At 42.2% G+C, this 22,588-nt stretch overlaps 1 protein-coding gene across 2 annotated transcripts; it reads left to right on the forward strand.

Moving 5' to 3' along the window:
- Positions 1 to 2,019: 2,019 nt before the first annotated feature.
- Positions 2,020 to 21,350, forward strand: MRPS10 (mitochondrial ribosomal protein S10). 2 transcript variants are annotated; one of them, XM_027603766.1, is made up of 7 exons: positions 2,020 to 2,106; positions 13,092 to 13,156; positions 13,245 to 13,317; positions 15,495 to 15,631; positions 17,492 to 17,600; positions 19,082 to 19,171; positions 19,662 to 21,350. In XM_027603766.1, exons 1-7 carry the CDS (start codon positions 2,059 to 2,061, stop codon positions 19,740 to 19,742), a joined length of 603 nt encoding a protein of 200 aa, XP_027459567.1. In that variant the 5' UTR covers positions 2,020 to 2,058; the 3' UTR covers positions 19,743 to 21,350. The 2 variants fall into 2 exon arrangements, with proteins under 2 accessions (XP_027459567.1, XP_027459568.1); XM_027603767.1 differs by having other exon boundaries at positions 2,044 to 2,106; positions 13,248 to 13,317.
- Positions 21,351 to 22,588: the final 1,238 nt, after the last annotated feature.

The raw sequence follows: 22,588 nt of genomic DNA on the forward strand, positions 1-22,588 counted from the left end.
TAGTCTGAGGGACCCCAAAACTAGTTTCTGTTCCTATCTTCATCAATTTGTGTGATGTTGAGAAAATCATGCTACTTTCTCCTTGGTTCTCTTGCCTACAAAGTAAGGGTGAATGATACCTACTTGGGGGTGGGGAAGAATATATTTGCATAATACTTTAGTTAGATGGTATGAAATGTTCTCATAAACCTGATCTTTTTATTTTTTATTTTTAATCCGCTCAACAATCTTGCAAGGCAGGTGAGGTAGAAGCAATTTTTTTTGAAGATTGACTGATTGATTGATTGGGGCGGGGGAGGGGGAGGTGGGGAGTGGTAGAGGGAGAGAGAATCTCCAGCCAAGTCCTGGCCAAATGTGGAGCCCAATGCAGGGCTCAACCCCATGAATCCTAGATCCCAACCCAAGCAGAAACCAAGAGTTGGACACTCAACCGACTGCACCACACAGGTGCCCCAGAAGCAACTTTATGTTACAGATAGTGGATGATACTCACCTTGCATCATTATGTGCTGGGCATTATACCAAACCGTCACACATCCCCATCTCATTTATCCTGCATAGCAACTATTTGAAATGGGAACTATTGGGGCGCCTGAGTGGCTCAGTCAGTTAAGCGTCTGCCTTTGGCTCAGGTCATGATTCCAGGGTCCTGGGATCGAGCCCCACGTCAGGGTCCCTGCTCAGTGGGGAGCCTGCTTCTCCCTCTCCCTCTGCCTGCAGCTCTCTCTCTCAGTCAAATAAATAAATGAAATCTTTTTAAAAAATGAAATGGGAACTATTGTTATAATCTCTGGTTGATATATGAGAAACTTGAGGCTCAGAGTGGGCAAGTAAACTTGCCCACAGTCACTCAGCTAAGTGGTAAACCCAGATTTCCCAATTATAAGTCTAGAGTTTTCTATTATGCTGAATTGCATATGTGAAAACACCTGGGGAAAATAAAGCTTAGAGAATGGCACAAATGGAAGAGATTTTTATTACAGCAAACCCCAGTTAATAGCTTTTATAGGGGGTGCCTGGGTGGCTCAGTTGTTAAGCGTCTGCCTTCGGCTCAGGTCATGGTCCCAGGGTCCTGGGATCAAGCCCCACATCGGGCTCCCTACTCTGTGGGAAGCCTGCTTCTCCCTCTCCCACTCCCCCCGCTTGTGTTCCCTCTCTCGCTGTGTCTCTCTCTGTCGAATGAATAAATAAAATCTTTAAAAAAATAAGTAAAAGCCTTTTTAGTTGGAGCTAAATTATGGTGGACATTAATAACCTTTTTTTTGGTTATAAAACTTTTGGTCTTGTGGTACTTGGTAATGTCAGCAATTGTAAATTCTGAAATACTAGAGTAACATAAGGAAATGAAGACCTAGGAAGATCTGTAGGACAGTGGTGTACAGGATGGTGGGGGGCGGGTCACAAAAATGTCAAATGGTGTGGGGAAGGAATACAGGATTAAGGAACATAGAAAGGCTATTGAAATGAAGTAAAGGAATGGGACCTAGACTCATTGCAGTAGTACTTTTCCTTTTTTTTTTAAGATTTTATTTTTAAGTAACCTCTACACCCAACATGGGGTTCAAACTGACACCCCTGAGACCAAGAATCATATGCTCTAGACTGAGCCAGCCAGACACCCCTGGTTCTTTTCCTTTTAATGAAATACAAATTTTGTTAAAATTTTTAAAAACACAGAAATGGGAAAATAAATCAACCATCGATAATCCACTACCCAGAAATAACTGCTGCTAATATATTAACTATACGTCTATTTTTTTAAAGCATGTATTATGTTGCCCCCAACAAAACAGGATTTGAAGAGCAAACACTGAAGGAACTTGGTAACTATCTAGATATGGGAAGATGTAATGGTATCAAGACCGAGCGTTGGCCACTCAGCCAACCCTAGGAAAGCCAGCTGTACTCTCAGACTTGCCCTCAAAAAGTGTGGAATCGTGTCTCTATGGTTGTTTCTGTGCCGGAACGCAAGGCTACACTCTCTCCTTTTGCGGAACTCTATGGTCTGAGGACACCGCTGTGACCCCGGAAGCGGTCCTGGGAGGCCTGGACGGCAAGATGGCGGCGCGGGCAGCGCTGTGCTCCATGTGCCGGCGTCTCTGGCAGGTACTTGACGGGCTGGGGGTGCTAAGCCGCCTGACTGGACAGTAGCCACAAAATCTGATTGCCAGATGTCGTTCTGGCCATCGGGAACTTTCTCCGATGTTTATTCCGCATCCTGGCGTTTTGTTTGCCGGAAGGCGGCGAGAAAGGGGCTGGTTTTATTTCGAATTCTCTCATGGGATAAAACATGAGTCAGGGCAAAGACGGGAACAAGAAGAATCGTAGCATGTCAGAGCTGGAAAGAATATTGAACAATGTATGTTCCAGGCCCCTCTTTCAGATTTGCAAAATACACTGAAGTTCAGAGGATTGCCTCGATAAAATTAGGGGCTGAACTGATACAAGATCTTAGACCCCTCTCATGGAACCAAATTGGGATACTTTTCTGATACCCGGATGTTGTGAGATTAGATGAGAGTCGTTGAAGTCGTAGGAATGGGTTAAGGATTCTCTTTGCCGTTCTTTAGAGACAAAGCAAGACTTAAGCAGTGATTCTCAACTTATTTGGCCTCAGTACCCCATTAACACTCTAAAACCGGTTGAGGGCTCCAAAGAACTTTTGTTTTTGTGGGTTTTAGCAATGAATATTTAGCTTATTAGAAAATAAAGCCGAGAATCTTAAAAATGCTTGTTCATTTAAAAATAAAATTAACTCGTGTTAATTAACTTTTTTATGGAAAGATAACTAAATTTTTCAGAGGTATAAGAGTGGCAGTGTTTTATATTTTTGTAAATCTCCTGTTAACCTTAAAAATAAAAATTACTTTACCAGCAAAAATGAGTTTATTTAGGAATAACAGAATTGCAATTTGGGACATGCAAGCTGTGGCAAAACTATAGGCAAGTCCCCAAATAAAGGAGAGGCACATTATTTTAGAGAGAACGAGGAAGTTAGGAGGGGCTGTTTTGAATGGAAGTCAATTGGAGAAAAGCAAGAGTTCAGGGCGAAGATGCTTTCTCCTTGGCTGAATTGCAGGGTAGTCAGTTTCTTGTAGAAGATTCAGTGTACATCTTTTTCTGTTGGGGCCTGTAATTGATCATTCTTTCCTGTTGATTATTCTTCCCTTGAGGCCTATAATTGGCAGTTCTTGTAACTGATTTTAAGTAGTGTGGATCCCCTTTTTAGCCTCCAACTCTACTTGAGTGAGGTTTCCCTTTATTTTTACATCTCCTTTTGATTAAGATCTTTCTTTAAAAGCATTGCTGATTGGGAGTCAGGTTTCCATGTTTAGTGATTGTGTCCCTCAGTACCAGGAAGGACTTTTTCTGATTGCCATGTCTTACGTCTGAGGGAAAGTACAGATTGGAAACCTACTGAGGTCACATTCAACTAACAAGGAGGGGTGGCAGGGAGAATGCTCAGGCACTTCCATCTGTCAATACGTTATCAGGCTTGTAAGCATTGGAGATCATCTCCTTATTGGTTACATCGTTTTGACAAAAGTTGGACAGGCTAAGTACAAAACTTAAATAATTATACAAAACAAAAGAAGTAATGTAACAATTCCAAATTGTATGATGGTTTTAAACCAGGACCCTAAGTCTGAAGGTAGCCAACTGAAATATTTATTGGCACTTACTCCAACTTAGGGGAGGAAAGTTCCCCCTACAAAGGCAAACCTGGGGTCATGTATGCCTCCTGGAAGTCCCTGCTTAACGTAGCCATGAAGACAAAATAGTGAATACTGCAAGAACACGGTGAAAATTAACTGAGTGCATTTGGGAAAATATACTGTAGTCACAAACATGAAGCTAATAGCTAATGAGTTTTTTGCAAAAATAGCAAAACTTCAAAGGTATATGAAAACAATATTGTTATCTCAAAAGAACTGTTTGGAACCAAATGTAATCCAATAATACAGCATGTAAGGTTGCAAATTTCAGAGATCATGAATTTGGATAAGATGCCAGAGTCAGTTAATAGTCCAGATGAACAAAGAGACTTGTGAATGCTGAACCCTCTCACCCTTCAGAAAAAGCATGTGAAAGTTAATTTGTCACAGGATCATGACGAGGCTGTTTTCAAAAGGCCATAATCAAAGGAAGAGGTTTCCCCCTTTCACAGGGGTTTGGCAAATGCAGACAAGGGCATTTTCTTTCCACAAAAGAGATAGTAGAAGTAAATAGTGAGGAAAAGGTATACAGGCCTGACCTGGACACCTTGGAAAAGCTGTCTCTTCAGATGTCATCTGCTTCAGTTCTGGGAAATTTTTACTTTTAGGTCATCAGATGGTATACAGGTCCAGTCAGGGTTTGATGCTTTCTTTAGATTTGTCATGTGAACCCAGCAGTCTATTTGTTGGAGTTTGGCAGCACAAGTGTTGGTTAGCAGTAGTTGATGAGGTTCCTTCCAGCAAGGTTAAAGAGAGTCTTTCTGGACTTATCTTTACCAGTAGATGAAATCTCCAGGTTGCTTGGTGTGATGATTAAGGTCTGTCTCCCAGGAGAGCACTGTGAAGAGATTGCTTGACCAAAGCATGGTTGTTTTTAATAGAAGTAATTAGGCCTTTACAATGAAGTAGATACCCTTTTATCAGTTGTGGGTCAAGGAGGCAGGTACCAGGTTCATTGGGCGTCCTATGACTAGCTCAGAGATTGAGAGTCTGAGTTCCAAAGTGGGTGGATCTGAGATTCAGAAGGACCAACGGCAGTGCTTTTGGCCAAGGTATTGGGAGAGTCTCTACAAATTTTGCCAATTAAGTCTTAATAGTACCGTTAGTGAGTTTAACTAACCCTGAGGACTGAAAATGATATATATACGATAAAAGTGTTGTAAAACCAGCCAAACAGCACAGACTTGTCAAAGCACCTGACTGGTCACATGGTTTCCCCAATCACTCTGAAGTTCAAGAGGGGTTCCCCCAGTAGGAATAATCCTTTCTAACAGAACTTTAGCCACAGAAGCAGCAGTGGCCTGTCTATAAGGTAAAGCTTTAGTTCAGTGAGAAACATACAAACCATGACTAAAACATATTTATATACATGAGATGGGGGAGTTGTATGAAATTCCTGCAAAGATTTCTTTACATCGTACTTTGGACAGAAGGGATAAGTGAGGTAGATACTTTTTGCAGCCTTATTAATATTTCCCCATGAATATTGGTTAGTGATGCTGTCATTTTTTCAGTAGACCAATGGTTTAATACATGTACAGTGGTAAGTAGTGGGAATGTTAGAATTTCTGGTAAGGACAGATTGTTATTTGGTCCAGACCACAGTTCTCTTTTTATTGAGGCAACAATTACTCTCTTTCCGATACTGTTTTTCTCTCTCTGGGACCAATTGTTGAGTATCTCTGGTTAATTTTTCCAAATTATCATTTTGGGAAACATCCCTTTGGACCATGACAGAGATTTGGCTATTGATTTCTTTGAAAGCAGCATTTTTGTTGAAAATAGTAATGAGGTGGTTTCCTTTGGTGCCCAGGGAGTTGAGTCTGGAATGCCTGGGAACCTTAATAACAGAGCAGCCAGCCAAAGTATGGTATCAAATAAATTTTGGATATAGGAGACGTTGTTAATTTTATCCCCATTGGAGATTAGGAAACTTCTTGACTGCTTCCTAACATTCCAAAGTTATGAACTACCCCAAAGACATACTGACTGTTGGTATAAATTTGCAGCTTTACCCTTAGCTGAAATTCAAGATAGTTAAAGGGGATCCCAAGATTATTTCTTCAGTGGCCTTAACTAAGTGCCGTGGCAGGAATGGCTCAGAAGTTAGGGGAATATCCCCATGCTACAGGGTCTGGTTATTGGCTACAATACCCAACAGGTCCATCACGGTCCCCAAGTACTGGGGTGAGTACTCCCAAGGGTGTTCCTTTCCCCTCCACATACAAAGAGTAAAAAGGGAAGTTGGTAATTAGGATGTCTGAGGGCAGGGGGCTTTATTAAAGTCCCAAAAGCTTTGTCTTCTCGATTTTTCCAAATAATAGGATTGGGTTTGTCATTTTTCTTTTTTTAGTAAAGCATATAGAGATTAAGCCATAAAAGAAGTTTCAAATCCAATTTCAACAGCGGCCAGCCAGTCCAAGAAAACCTCATAATTGGCACTTCTTTTCAGGTTTGGGGAAGTTCAGGATGGTATGAGGCCTCCCTGGATCCAAATGTAGGCTTTGTTCTGAGATCAGGTGCTCTAAGTATCAAACCTGAGTTTGAGCAAACTGCAGTTTTTTCTTTGGAGACTTTGTGTTCTTTTAAGGCCAAGGCCGAAAGCTTTAATAGGTAGATGGTATCTTACTGAGAAGGGCAGCAGAAAAGCAAATCACCTACATATTTTATCAAAGTAGAGCCTGCAGAAAACTTTGTCATCCAAATCCATTTTTAAGGTTGGTGAAAAGTAAGGACTCTGTGCAACTCTGAGGCCTTACTGTCCAGGTGTCTTTCCATCCTTCCCAAGTGGAAGCAAAAAGATATTGGCTATCCTTACCAACTGGAATACTAAAAAATACACTGTGTATTTCAATTACAGTGAAAATTTGCTTTCACTGGGAATGGTTGTCAGCAACATATGCAGATTAGGAACAACAGGGTGCCAAGGGATAACAATGTATTGTTCAGAGGCCTTGGACAAACCTCCATCCTTGGCCATTGAGTTTTCTCACAGGTAAAATAGGGGTATTACTTACTAGGACTAGTGCAGGGGATAATGAGCACCCTGAGCTTTGTAATCATCTGTTACAGGCTTGATGCCTTGCAGGGCTTCTTTCTTTATAGGGTATTCATTAATTGTGGGGAGAGGTTTTGAGGGATCTGCTTGAATCTTGATAGGAAGTGTGCGTGGATTCTGCAGATCAGTTGAAGATTTTGCCCAGAAAGAGGATTTGTCCCAATAGGAACAAACAGTGTCCCCACATGCAACTATAGTGCTATCAGACATGGAGCAAATAAGAGATGTCAAAAGGTTGTTTAATCCCCCTGGCTGGCCATTTTGATTACTACTGTCAAATTCTAGAATTATTTCCCTCTTTTGGGAGAAGGAAATTCCAGCACGATATGTTTATTAAAAAACTCTTGGCCCAAGGACGCCTGGGTGGCTCAGATGGTTTAAGCATCTGCCTTCGGCTCAGGTCATGATCTCTAGGTCCTGGGATCGAGTCCCAAGTCGGGCTCCTGGCTCAGCGGGGAGTCTGCTTCTCCCTCTCCCCCTGCTCATATTCTGTCTCTGTATCTCTCTGTCTCAAATGAGTAAATAAAATCTTAAAAAACAAAAAAGTCTTGGCCCAATAAATGAATAGGAGCAGAGAAACTATGGAGAAAAGGGTATGTATCTCCCAAAGGACCTAGACCAAAGGGAACAGGTTCAGAGACAGGAAACTGTGATGTTTATTAGAGACCCGTTTGAACTGTTTTAAAACTCCAAGTCAGGGACTGCTTTATAGTACTGGGGCCAAGTACCAAGAGTGTAGTTATGATGTCAGTAAGGACAAAGATTTTATTCCTGATCTGAACAGTGGTTTCTCTGAGCCAAGTGAGAGGGAGTTTTGGAAAGAGCCCCTGTATTTCCTTGCAGCCATGTCTTGGGAATGAGGGCATTGGAAAGGCTGGCTGTAGAGGGCTGAAGGCACCTGGAGCACTTAAGATGGTAACAATCTTTTTTCCAGTGTTCTGGCTCTTTGCAATAATAGCAGAAACTAGGAAGTTTTTGGTTTTGTTTAAGGGTTGAAAATTAAGAATTTTGGGGTGCCTGAGTGGCTCAGTCAGTTAAGTGTCCAACTCTTGATCTCAGCTCAGGTCTTGATCTTGGGGTCATGAGTTCAGGCCCTGCATTGGGCTCCATGCTCGACATGGAGCCTACTTTTAAAAAAAGAAGAAGAAGATGAAAAGAAAATTGGGCACCTGGGTGGCTCAGATGGTTAAGCGTCTGCCTTCAGCTCAGGTCATGATCCCAGGGTCCTGGGATCGGGTCCCGCATCGGGCTCCCTGCTCAGAGGGGATCCTGCTTCTCCCTCTGCCTCTCTCTCTCTCTGTCTGTCTCTCATGAATAAATAAATAAAATCTTTAAAAAAGAGAGAAGAAAATTAAGAATTTTAGTGGTCTTTCTTTTAGGCGACTGCCCTAGGGTACTAGCAAGCTGGCTTGCCAAATTAAATCAGGAGTGGACACAGTTTCCCATTCCATCTTGGTTTTTTTTTTTTTTTTTTAACTAAAAGAGTTAGCCCAGTTCAGCCCATTAAAAAACATAGTTAAATGCTAACCCTGATTGATTCAACATCAAAAGGAAGACCAGAATTTTCTTTGAAAACAATCTGAAATCAATTATAATAGTCATGAACAGGTTCATCAGGCTTTTGTATGAAAGACTGAATTTTGTTCCAGTCAACAGGCTTAGGAAAAGCTACTGTAATTGCTTGGTGGAGATTTCTAGCATATGTTCTAGCGTCTTACCAAAAGTTAGGGGTCTGTTTCTCTAAACTCCTTTCAAGGTATTCCCATTGGGCTAGCTACAACCAGTATTTGGCCTGGCCCTCACCAACATGCATGTGGACTAATTGCTAAAAAATCTGAGAAACCAGGTTGGTAAGTTTGAATAACTGTGTGAAATGCTTCCGCAAACCTATGGGGGTTTTCAGTCACTGTAAGAAACTAACTATGGCTCTCAATTCAGCATCATTCCAGGGAACATAAGAAATTTGGGGGTTATTTGGATCCTCAGAAGATTTAACTTTAGGGGTGCCTGGGTGGCTCATTCGGTTAAGTGTCCAGGTCGTGCTCTCGGGGTTGTGAGATCGAGCCCCGTGTCAGGCTCCATGCTCAGTGGGGAGTCTGCTTGGGATTCTCGCTCCCTCTGCCCCTCCCCCCGCTTGGGCACATGCACGTTCTCTCTCTCAAAAAAAATTTTTTTTAAATCTTAAAAAGAGGGGCGCCTGGGTGGCTCAGTCGCTAAGCGTCTGCCTTTGGCTCAGGTCATGATCCCGGGGTCCTGGGATCGAGCCCTGCATCGGGCTCCCTGCTCAGCAGGAAGCCTGCTTCTCCCTCTCCCACTCCCTCTGCTTCTGTTCCCTCTCTCGCTGTCTCTATGTCAAATAAATAAATAAAATCTTTTAAAAAAATCTTCAAAAGATTTAAGTGTAAAGGGGCAGGTTTTGATAGGTTCAGTAGAGAGGGGAGCAGGGTGAGGTTTGGATGCAAAGGGAAGTTTAGCGAGAGAATTAGAATGGGGAGGTTGATAGAGGAGGTGGAAGCGCCAGAGGGTGATGGCACCACAGCTGGGGCCTGAGCATAAAGTGACTGCCAGCCTCCTGGGAATTGGGGCTGCGGGGGGATGTCCCTCAGACCCCAGGAGCCTTTTTATCTTTGCCTCAGTTAGTCTAGAAATTGTATTTTGCAGAGGCAATTTTAGATTCCTTGATAATGTTTGGAAGCTTTAAGATACCAATCAAAATAGGTATCCCATTCAGTTTCGACGGTTTTAGAGACTTGGCTGCCCGATTAATTCTGAGGAAATCAGAAGTTCCCGGTAATGACCATTGAAGTTCTAAATTACTTTTGATTAAGTCAGTAACTAAAGTTAGACATGGGCATGAGGAAGAACCACAGCTTTTAAACATAAAATCATCAGTGTTCCAGAAGGGGAGCTGCCCTCAAAGCATTTGAATGACCAGGATCCTGATTCTTAGAGGTTTTTCTCTAGAGTAAAAAAAGAAAAATTCCTGAACAGCACAGTTTCAACAGGAACGTCCTGGTTCCAAAGGAATCAGACCAAAGGCCAGCACAGAACCAGTAGGAATAGCCCAGCTCTGGAAAGAAGGTAGACCAGAACTAACACACTTCCAAGCAGGCACAGTTCCAACAGGAACTGTTTGGTTCCAAAAAGGAGTCAGACCAAAGGTAAGACAAGTACTCTCTGAAAGGACAAAGCCTTAAAACAGATCCTGGAGTGCTCAAAACACTAAGAGAGTAGAGCTCAAAGTCCAGGAGAAACTTGGCCCCCAACTCCAGGGTTGGTAAGAAAGCAGTGAGCTTCATTGGCTCTGTGGGCCCTGGCACTGTTCGCTTACTAGCCTCAAAGTTGTTGATCATTTCTGGATCCCACTTCTGATCACCAAATAATGTTAACCTTAAAAATGAAAGTTATTTTACCAGTAAAAATTGGTTTATTTGGGAATGACAGAGAGTTGCAGTTTGGGACATGCAAGCTATTGCAAAGCCATAGGCAAGTCCTATAAACAAGAAGAGAAACATTATTTTATGGAGAAAAAGGAAGAAGTTGGGAGAGGTTTTGAATGAAAGTCCAGTGGAGAAAAGCAAGAGTTCAGAGTGATGGTTTTTCATTAGCTGAGTTTCAAGAGGTAATCAGTTTCTTGTAGAAGATTCAGTGAACATCTTTTCCTGTCGGGGGCGCCTGGGTGGCGCAGTCGGTTAAGCATCCAACTCTTGGTTTCTGCTCAGGTCAGGATCTCAGGGTCATGAGATCAAGCCCTGTGTCCACACTCAGTGCAGTCTGCTTGAGATTCTCTCTCCCTCTCCTTCTGCCCCCCCTCAATAAATAAATAAGTCTTTTTAAAAAACTTTTTAAATATTTTATTTCTTTATTTAACTGACAGAGAATGAGAGAGAGAGACAGCAAGAGAGGGAACAAGCAGGGGGAGTGGGAGAGGGAGAAGCAGACTCCCTGCCGAGTAGGGAGCCCGATGTGGGGCTCGATCCCAGGACCCCGGGATCATGACCTGAGCCGAAGGCAGACGCTTAACGACTGAGCCACCCAGGCGCCCCTAAAAAAAGCTTCTTAAGGTTGATTTGTGGTTATAACAGCACTTTAGGCTCCAACTTTTTTTTTTTTTTTTAAGATTTTATTTATTTATTTGTCAGAGGGAGCGCACAAGCAGGGGGAATGGCAGGCAGAGGGAGAAGCAGGCTCCTCACTGAGCAGGGAGCCCAATATGGGGCTCGATCCCAGGACCCTGGCATTATGACCTGAGCCAAAGGTGGACATTTTACCGACTGAGCCACCCAGGTGTCCCTAGGCTCCAGCTTTTAAAAGCAGAGGTTTATACTGGGAGAATATGACTGGCAGAGTGTCCTATTGCTTAGATCTGTGGCCTTTTTTTTTTTTTTTTAAAGAGAGGGAAAGCTGAAATCAAGAGTCAGATGTTTAACTGCCTGAGCCACCCAGGTGCCCAGACCTGTGGTCCTTTTGCACACTGGGTTGTGGGATCGCTGGCGCACATGCAGGGAGGGAGGCAGAGGAAGTGTGATTGTGTGTGGGGAAATGGCACTCACCTCCTACTACTTTGTATTGTGCCTAATATCCTATCTTTTTGTTTTTCTCCCTTCATCCAAGGGAGGATATGAAAGTTTTGGTTTGCATCCATCCTTGGGTACAGAGGTCGGACAGGACAATAAGCTAAGAATAAATAGGGCTTTTAAAACATACTTAGGTGACCCTCAGTTGTTTTAAGTTTTACTTGTACTAAAGTGTTATTTTCATCTTCTAAGTATTTGTGAGGATCTTACTATACTTTCTCAGGTTACATTTTTTTTTTAAAGATTTATTTATTGGGGCACCTAGTTGGTTCAGTCGGTAAGGCGTCTGCTTTCGGCTCAGGACATGATCTCAGTGTCCTGGGATGGAGTCCCACATCAGGCTCTCCACTCAGCGGGAAGCCTGCTTCTCCCTCCCCCTCTGTGATCTCTCTCGCTTTCTCACTCTCAAATAAATAAAATCTTGGGGCGCCTGGGTGGCTCAGTCTTTAAGCATCTGCCTTCGGCTCAGGTCATGATCCCAGGGTCCTAAGATTGAGCCCTGCTTGGGGCTTCCTGCTCAGCAGGAGGCCTGCTTTTCCCTCTCCCACTCCCCCTGCTTGTGTTCCATCTCTCGCTCTCTTTGTGTCAAATAAATAAGTAAAATCTTGTAAAAAATATTTTTTAAAATTTTATTTATTTTAGAGAAGGATTGAGCGAGCGTGGGGTGGAGGGGCAAGGGGAGAGGGAGAGAAAGTTTTAAGCTGACTCCCTGCTGAATACACAGCCCCACATAGGGCTGGGATCTCACAACCCTGAGATCACAACCTTAGCCAAAACCGAGAGTCAAATGCTTCACTGCACCACCCAGGCACCCCTCTCGGGTTACATTTTTAAATCTCAGGAAAGCTCAAGGGGAAAACAGGTGGCACATTACATTATTATATATACTACCATAGGTCTCCTACAGCTAGAAGTTTTGTCCACCAGGGGGAGCTGACAATAAAGGATTTGGAAAGGCTGCATTGTAAGATGATGTCCGTCTCACTGTATTTCAATTTATTTATATATATATTTTTAAGATTTTATTTATTTATCTGACAGAGAGAGATAGCGAGAGCAGGAACACAAGCAGCAGGAGTGGGAGAGGGAGACGCAGGCTTCCCACCGAGGAGGGAGCCTGATGTGGGACTCGATCCCAGGACACTGGGATCATGACCCGAGCTGAAGGCAGACGCTTAATGACTGAGCCACCCAGGCATAAATCTCCTAGCCAAGCCAAGAAACATACAGTAGAAAAGATGTATGAAAGCTTCACAAAAAGGGTACTTTAAAATTATTATTTCAGCTCTTATAAATAAATTAAAAAGAGACTTTTACTGCTCAGACATAGGCAAGATAAGTATTATATTGAAGTACATTTAATCTATTAAAAAATACTGGAAAAATGAAGTCACTTTTTCCTTGATGTCCACATATTTAAATCATAGATATTCTTTCAGTGTGAGAATTGCTTGTGTCTGTGTAAATTGCTTTTTAAAAAAGTACTTACTCTGAAGCTTTAAGAGATAACAGATTCTCTAGTATTTTGAGAATCTGTTTTGATTATCAACTCTATCATTGTCCTCTTATTTTTAAATGAAATCTAATCTGGCATTTTAGTTACCCTAGTATCTTCATCTGAAATAATGGATAGCCCTTAATTTAAAGCATTGTACATCTTTTGTTTTTTTTTTTTTTAGTGGAAACTATGAATGTTTGAGGATTGACTATAATTCTAACACATGCTCCCCCCCTTTTTAGGGTTCAAGGAATTTTTCTATAAACAGTTCTAAGAGCAGTACAGCCAGAAATGGTGGCTTTCTCCTGTAAGTATGTAATTGGATGTGCTAAATTTAATAAGGAAATGGGCTTTTGTGCTGTTTCACTTAGGTTTTTCTTTGTTTCCACACACAGCAGTACCAGTATGAAATGGGTACAATTTTCAAACCTACACGTTGATATTCCCAAGGATTTGACCAAGCCTACGGTATGTACTCCCTATTTCTTGGTAAGGAGCTATATTAGCAATAATTTTTTCTCATTATTTCATTTGAGGCTGTTTCCCAAACACTTAATAAATAAGAATGTTTTGTTCTGGAATACTGGCAGATACACGGTATGCCTGAGTGAAGGATTCTAATGTCCCTGTGTGCTCATACCATCTTTCAGAGAGTCAAGGAATCAGTTATTTACACCAAATAACTAATTACTGTGGGAATAAGCAGACTTGTGCTTTAGCTCAGCACAATGTGAAGAGTTGTCATAATTAATGATGCAGAATACTTGATCCTATGTTATAGAAAATGCTTTCCTTGGAGGCGTTAAGTGTTTGTTTCCGTTTTAAGGCATTGAGCCTGGGCCTGGACAATCCTTTATTGTTCACAGCGAGGAAGAGCATTACCACAAGCAAAGAAAATCTAGAAGTAGCTGTGTAACCTTGTTTCCCTTAAGTAAAAACCATGATTTATCAACCCAGTTTTTGTGTAAATTGTGGTTTAAACAATCCTTACAAATTTCGAATCTTTTCAGTTCCACCCCTCAAAAACAATCTGTTTTAACCATTGGTATGACTCCTTCTAGACATTTGTCTGTGTGTAATCATCTATGCACGTGCTCACCAAAATGGAATTGTATTATACGTAATGTACTGCTCTTTTGATTTTTTTCGCTGAGCGGATATTGGATTGTTTCCATGACAGAACATGTGAACCCTGGGTCTCCACGTCAGATGTTTGCATGGGCAGGCCTGTAAGGAAAGGTGGTGCACAGTTGGCAGGCTGTGCCCTTTATAAGCAAGACAGATACCACTTACTCCAGCCCCATGTTGCCATGTGGGAAGTTAGACCTTGTGATGTCACGTGGTCTTAAATTTTCCAAGCTAACCTGAAATCCAAACTTTTATTCCAGATCTCTTGCTTTTTCCTGTCATGACAGATTCAGACTATCTTTAAAGCCCTGTAGGGACCAATCAGAACACATCTTGGAGCTCTGTTCCCTTTCCCTTGTCCCCCAAGTTATGATTTAGAATATCAGTGTGTTCTCTTCTTCCAGCAACCCTATTTGGGGTAATTGAGAGTAAATGTCTGGCTAGCTTCCTGGTTAATAAGTAGATCGCCTTTCAGGAGTGAAGTAATTTAACCCTGAATCATTGGATTAGTAAGATAAATTACTGGTCTAATGGATGAATGAAGGTGAATGTAATTCATCTCTTGGAAGAAAGAAACGTCAGACCCATTATTCCTAAGATCTTTAAATGTTAGAGTGGAAGGGGGGGAAGTTAAATGTACAGTCAGTGCCATAACATTTTCATTAGAAATGAGTAATTTTTCTGTTAGGGCAAGCAAAACATACATGAATAAAACCTAATAAGGGACGCCTGGGTGGCTCAGTCAGTTAAGCGTCTGCCTTCGGCTCAGGTCGTGATCCCAGGGTCCTGGGATTGAGTTCCACATCGGGCTCCCTACTCAGCGGAGAGCCTGCCTTTCCCTCTGCCTGCCTCTCCCCCTGCTTTGTGCACTCTCTGTCTCTCTCTGACAGATAAATAAATCTAAAAAAAAGGAAGAAAGAAAAAAAAATAAAAATATGAATAGCGATAGCTTGCCTTTGTGAAACAACGTTTTATAATTTATAAGCACTTTATCTGTGTTTGCTTATTAGTTCCCTACAGAAGTGCTGTGAGTGATGCTGTGATCTCTAGCATAGGTATGGCCCTATTTTATATATGATCGAACTGCAGTGCGGTGAAATTCTAGGACTTGCCTGTTATCGTTCAGCTGGAAGAGGCAGTTTAATTCCTAGTCCAAGTCTTCTGACCTTCTGACCAGGTTACTTTGTTAATAGACCCCCCCCAAATCCTTCCCCATTATATATTTGGGGCTTAATAACTATGAAGTTAGAAGGTTCCGTTAGTGACTTTGTAGGTTGCTTGAAAGTCCTTTTGATTTAAACTATATTTTAACAGATTGTAAGAGTCATTGTGGAGATCTGAATGTGATAGTAGCTAGGTAATTAAGCTAATAGTATTAAGATGTTACTCAGCATTTTTCTTCCCATTTATTAGTAAACTCTGAAATGGTTCAATTGAGGATAATACATGAAATTTTCCAATTATAAATATTAGAGGAACTGTAACTGAAACTTTTCTTTTTGATTTTAAAATTGTAGATAACCATTTCTGATGAACCAGATACATTATATAAGCGCCTATCAGTTTTAGTAAAAGGCCATGATAAGGCTGTATTGGACAGTTACGAATATTTTGCCGTGTTTGCTGCAAAAGAACTTGGTATCTCTATTAAAGTGTAAGTATGGGGCACCTGGGTGGCTCAGTCGGTTAAGCATCTGCCTTCGGCTCTGTTCATGATCCCAGGGTCCTGGGATCGAGTCCCACATTGGGCTCCCTGCTCAGTGGAGAATCTGCTTCTCGCTGTACCCCTCCCCCCTGCTCGTGATCTGTCTCTCACTCTCAAATAAATAAAATCTTTTAAAAAATAAATAAATGAAGTGTAAGTATGATCTTTCCTAATCTGACCTGTTAGCTGCTGTAACGTGATCAACCAGGAAAATGGTGCTGATCCCAGCTAGGTCTGAACCCTTAAAATAGCATAGAAACCCATGGTGGGTAGAGTTTAGGCTTGTCACATTATCCTAATCAGGATTCCTATTAGAATTTTTAAATACTAAACTGAGCGAACAAGGAAAACAGAGGGAATCCTCTCTCTAGCAATTGCACAGACATAAGGAGGCCCACGAAGCCCTCATGTCTGGACTGTCCATGGGGCAGGGAGGTGATTTAGGTGAACAAGCAATCCTTTCAGACTCTGATGATCTTTGTCTAATATAGCTGTTGTTTCACAACCGCCTTCAGAAACATCACTCACCCAGTCATTTCCTACAGGAGCAAGGCTAGCTTCATATGGCCTTGAAATCACTGCTGGGTCAAGTGTAACTATAGTAATCTCCCCCTTATCCGTGGCAGATACGCAAGACCCCCAGCAAATGCCTGGAACTGTGAATGGTACTCAGTCCTACATGTCCTTTTTTCTCCTATACCTATATGCCTATGATGAAGTGATTTATAAATTAGGCACAGTAAGAAATTAACAACAACAATTAGCCATGGAATAGAAAAATTGCAACAATATACTGCGATAAAAGTTACGTGAATGTGCTCTCTTGTCTCTCTCCCTCTCTCAAAATACCTTCTTGTGCTGTACTCACCCCTGGGATGATGTGAAATGATAAAAATGCCCAGGTGATGAGATGAAGTGAGGTGAATGCTGTAGGCACTGTGATGTCACGTTAGGCTGCTATTAACCTTCTGACTCACTCTGAGTTATCATCTGCTTCTGGACCGTGGTTGACCATGGGCAACTGAAACCACTGAAAGCAAAACCATGGATAAGGGGGGGGACTGCTGCACCTCTTTTGTCTTGTCACCTGCTCCTTCTGATGCCGAACAAGGCCCATTTAGGGCTTTGCCAGGCTTGCCTTACAAGAAAACAGAAGGGGGGCGCCTGAGTGGCTCAGTCAGTTAAGCAGCTGCCTTCGGCTCAGGTCATGATCCCAGGGTCCTGGGATCGAGCCCCACATCGGGCTCCCTGCTCGGCGGGAAGCCTGCTTCTCCCTCTCCCTCTGTCTGCCGCTCTGCCTACTTGTGCTCTCTCTCTATCTCTGTCAAATAAATAAATAAAAATCTTAAAAAAAAAAAGAAAACAGAAGGAACCCACGCCTTTCCCATAACAGACTTTTTAGTTTTGTGGTTATTAATTAATGTGCAGATTTCCCTAAAACAACGCACATAGCAACACACTGGTTCGACTCTTCACAGTTCATACATTTGGTCAAAACCGGACTTCGGGGTGGCGAGTGGGAGGTGAAAGCCAGAGGCATACTTGCTTGTCCTTGCGTGCCGTGGCTCAGTTTGGATCTCTGGGATATTTGTTCCATTGCTGTCTGCTGTGTTCATTTTGGCCCGAGCTTTAGGACAGCAGTTGTTACGCCTGATAGCCTTGACAGCTGGAAGTCTGTAAACGGTAGCTAATGCCTATAATTGAGTATGAGCCTCACCTACAGAACTGTGGAATCGTGCTTTGCTATCAGTGACTCGGGTTTTAACATCACTTAGCTTAAGTATGTTGTTTTGCCCATTGATTTTTCAGACATGAACCTCCAAGGAAAATAGAGCGATTTACTCTTCTCAAATCAGTGCATATTTTCAAGAAGCACAGAGTTCAGTATGAAATGAGAACACTTTACAGATGTTTAGAGGTGAGTTTATTTCAGACATTCAAGCATTTTTGAAATGCCCAGAAGTTCACACTAGCATATTGCAACTGTCCTTTAACATTGACTGGATGGCCTTCTGTCAGTCAGCCTGTGACTGATAGCTGTAGAGAAGGTAAATGATAGAAAATCAGACTCAAAGCCGTCCTTTAGGGTAGTTCATACTTTAACGCAGCAATACAGATTATGCTAATTTTCATACAATATAAAACCTTGGAAGAATTTGGCTTATATTTCATAAATTCTAGTTAAGTTTTTGCATAGTTCTAGTGGTTCTTTTCACACACTAATCGGTTTTCCATGTCCACAATGGGAAACATTAAGGTTTTTCATTCATCAGTTATTCATTTGTGCATCCAGTAGGGTCAGCGTAGTCTTGTGGTTAAGGAGAGCAAGGGTTGTGGAGTCAGACAGGTCCAAGTACTGGCATGTACGAGCTGTGTGATCTGCACCTCAGTTCCTTCATCTGTGGAATGAGAGTAATAACAGTACGCATCTCGTAAGGTTAGTGTGAGGATTAAATGAGATACTTATCGAAAGCACTTAGAATGCTCCCATTACATAATGAATGATTAGTAAATGTTGTTTTGCTTTAATATCACACTTGCCAGCTGGGTTCCATAGAGCCCTAGTTTTAAGGTGTTCTGGGCTGTGCTCCCCCTTCCAGCCAACCAGAAGATCTGTACTTTTTTCCATTTATTTATTTATTTATTTATTTATTTGTTATTTTTATCTATCAGAGAGAGTGTATGCGTGAGCGGGGTGGGGGTGGAGTTGCAGAGGGACAAGCAGACTTCTCCCTGAGCAGGGATCCTGATGGGGACTTGATCCTAGGACCCCGAGGTCATGACCTGAGCCAAGAGCAGATGCTTAACCAACTGAGCCACCCAGGCATCCCAATACTTTTTTCCTTTTAAACTGGAATTCTGGGGGTGCCTGGGTGGCTCAGTCAGTTAAGCGTCTGACTCTTGATTTCAATTCAGGTCATGGTCTCAGGGTCATGAGATCAAGCCCGAGTTGGGCTGTGCACTGGGCGTGAAGCCTGCTTAGGATTCTGTCTTTCCCTCTCCTTCTGCCCCTCCTACCCCCACCTGGCGCTCACAATTTCTCCCTCTCTAAAGAAAAAAAAAAAGTTGGAATTCTGTGTAAGATTTCATAGAGAAAGAAAAGCTATACTGGGGCGCCTGGGTGGCTCAGTCGTTAAGTGTCTGCCTTCGGCCCAGGTCATGATCCCAGGGTCCTGGGATCGAGCCTCGCATCGGGCTCCCTGCTCAGCAGGAAGCCTGCTTCTCCCTCTCCCACTCCCCCTGCTTGTGTTCCCTCTCTCGCTGTGTCTCTCTCTGTCAAATAAATAAATAAAAATTTTAAAAAAAGAGAAAAAAAGCTATACTGCTTTTACTGAAAAAAGAAACAAAATTTCTGCTTTAACAGCATATCATGAACCAATTTCATGTTTGAAATTTTAGTTAGAACATCTAACTGGAAGTACAGCAGATGTCTACTTGGAATATATTCAGCGTAATTTACCTGAAGGAGTTGCCATGGAAGTGACAAAGGTATGACGTGAATTTCTAGCTCCGATGGAGAGAGATCTGTGTTGTTGTTTTGCTACTTTGCAGCCCTGCCCCGGCCCCCCGAGTGGAGGGTAGGGCCTGAGGCGGACTAGAAGCAGAGTTGCCACAGTGGCTGGAGTCTCTGCCTCCCTGTGCAGGCGCTGCAGCCCAGCAGAATCGTGCCAGTGCCGCCCACATCCTCCCCAAGCTGCCCCTGAGGCTCCCTCCCCCTTAGTAGTTGAAGACATGGGGTCTGCATTCATTGGCAGTCCCTGGAGATCACTGAGTGAACTAGGTGAGAGTGTTTCATACACCATCCGGGTTCCTTCTCCTGGTTCTAGAGCCCTACACAAAGATGAGGGGGCGGGGAGGGGTGGTGAAAGGGAAAAAGAAGACAAGAGGATTTAAGGGAACGAAATGCATAAATCCAATTTGTGGCTCAAGAGTTCAGTTAAGTCCACGTTATGTTATAATTTTATTTTTCTCTTTTTAGACCAAACTAGAACAGTTGCCAGGACACATCAAGGAGCCAGTCTGGGAAACGGTACCAGAAGAAAAAGAAGGCACATCCTAAAGTCTCAGCGAGTCCACTAGTGCCAGCAGACACATATGTTGTTGAGATAGAGAGGCCTCCAGTCGGGGTGACCGTGAGTCCACCTGACTACTCCGTTGAGCCCACATGCGCCCACAGGCCCTGAGCAGCTCACAGCAAGGGGCAGAATTTTAATGACACACTGGACTAGAGTGAAAAACCACTTGACCTTTTCTTCTGTACACATCATCATTTCAGTTATGATTTTAACAAATGTGAGCAAACCACTTTGACTACTGTGCGCCAAGAGAATCGAGTTTATATTTTGTTCTTCTCTTACTGTTCAATGATGAGTTCGCACTGATTTTAATTTGTATCATTTCAGCTGAAAGTGAATCTTTTGAAATATTCCTTATGTACATTTTCCCTTTTGAGCCACCTGGAAGTTCGAACGTTCAGTTGATTTGATTAACACCGAACAGTTAAAGTTCTTCATATTTACCTCAGTGCAAGCTGGCAAATGTTAGTGTGGGGATGGTAACCTCCAAATTTTACCTCATTTTAGTGTGACATTCTTGAACATGAATATACTGTGCAGCATCTCACGCACATTTGTGGCATGCACTGAACTCCTCTTGTTGCCCAAACCCTTACCAGGCCGCCTAGAAGGATCACTGTTAAGGAATTTGAGCTCTCGAGAAATTACTGTATCACTTTTTTCATCCTGTGATTCATTCACTCAGCAGGCTTTTATTTTGTTAGCTCTGTAACCAGCACTGTAGAAAATACCGAACATTGAATGGATATAATGGCTTTTGAAAACTGAGCAGGGCACAAATATTTTTCCTTATTAAACCCCACGGTGATAAGGCCTCTTTCCTTTGGTAAATGGCATTCTTTCTGTTTGGAGAGGTCTATTTTTCCGTGAAATTAAATCGAAGTTAAAGGCCTGAAAGAGGCAAGGCTACAATGTGCTGCAACTGCAGGTATGTCAAGGGAGTGATTCGTTTCCATTTACAGCACAATTGGGTCCATGTCTTTCTGCAGTTCCCTTCACGTCTTCAGGGTCGTTAGGACTTCTCAGTTTTTCCCCCTTAAACCGGCGTCCTGGTTCTCTTTTCCCTGATGCTCTGTCAGGTATCACCGTTCTGCATGCATGCTGCTTATGGGTCAGACCTACAGTACTGTCCTCAACATGGAAAGAGTTACAGCCTTGTGCCCTGTGACCTCACTCAGTTCCCAGCTCAGTTGTTGACGGTGTCATTCACAAATGCCTAAAGCATGCTTATCCCAGGTATAAGCTTCGGGATTAAGAACTAGTCGATAAAACAAGAGCAATATAACGGAACTGTATCTAGCAAAGCGGCAATCTGTGACCCATTTTTACTTTAAAAGAAATAATTTCTTAATTATAGATCACTTAAATCTTTGTTTTATAAACAATATTAATCACTGTATCATAAGATGATTTATGCAAACTCGCCTCCAGTGACTCTCTGTGAGCTCCTTTCAAGGTGTGCATCCACTTCGAGCTGTTTTCAGACTAAAGCAGTCTATAAACCCAGATTACTTAGCTTAGCACTTCAAATTATATATTTTAAAATCTTGTTTTAAGGTGAATATACAAATAAACTACATACCTAACAAAAACTAGTGATATTTTTTTGACAAAAGTATTTGGCATATTTGAGGCCTACTTCCTGATATAAACAAGATCGTTTCTTCGTCCTGACAGGACCTTTCTTTAATTGGGTCTCCTGAGAAAAATGCCTATGCTGAAAATCAGAATTAATACCCAAGTAGCATGTTTTATCCGTGTGGGGAAGGGAGGTATAAGAGAAAATTACCTGATGGAATGAACCACAAGGCAGGTAGGAAGTGAGGTTATTTTCTGTTACCGAGGTGTAACCCTGGGTTCATTGTTGCTTTCTCTGAGTGAGATAGATTTCCTTTTTATATTAAAATAATGTTATCGTCTGTTTAAAGTTATTGATCGACTTCCACACATTAGACTCACTCAGGGTGGGTTTTGATGCTTTCAAAGCAAATCACTGACAGGTTCTTTTGGCCATTTTTACATGCCACAGTAAATACGTACAACAGTTATTTTCAGCCAGGAGTCTAATTTCCTAACATTTCTACTTGTTAAAGCTACCATTGCTCCTTTCCTACATTGTATTATTTAGGTTTACCACAACTTGAATGAGTAGCAGAGTAGAGAAAACACAGACTTTGGAGTCAGGCCTGAGTCCAGTAAGAGTTCAACCCCCTAATAACTGCTTTAAACTTGGGCGGGATACTTAACCCTGACAGAGCCTCAGTTTCCTCATTAGTAAAATGGAGGAAACGATACCTACTTACTAAGGTTAGGAGTGTTAAATTAGATCGCTTAGAAGCGCCTCACATCATACCGGGCGGATAATAGACATCCACTATATAATAGCTGTTACTGCTTGGCCGTACACAGCTGGTGAGGCTCCAGGTGTTTGCGTGCTGTAGGTACTGTTTAAAAACCAGCTGGAAAGGACCTCAGTATCTCCAAGGTGAGGACAACACTTAGAGTGGCTGCAAAGTCATTTACTTGCTGAAGTTGATGCGAAGTTTAATTTAGATGAGAAAACACATGACATGCTTATTATAATCACCACCACCCATTATGCCAAGCATTTTACATAGTCATTACAGATGCTATCTTACTTAATCTTCATAACAACCCAATAAAGTGGTTACAATTATTACCTCCATTTTACAGGAGAGAAAACCAAGTTATGACTAGCCCACTCAATCACCCAGTTCACAGATGAGGCTGAGACCACAAGTGCAACTGACTGGTGTGAGTTCCAGTTAAAGACAGGGACAGCCTAGAAAGGCTAGGAAGTATTCAGATG

The sequence above is a fragment of the Zalophus californianus genome, chromosome 7 (genome assembly GCF_009762305.2).
Source record: "Zalophus californianus isolate mZalCal1 chromosome 7, mZalCal1.pri.v2, whole genome shotgun sequence".
NCBI lineage: Eukaryota > Metazoa > Chordata > Mammalia > Carnivora > Otariidae > Zalophus > Zalophus californianus.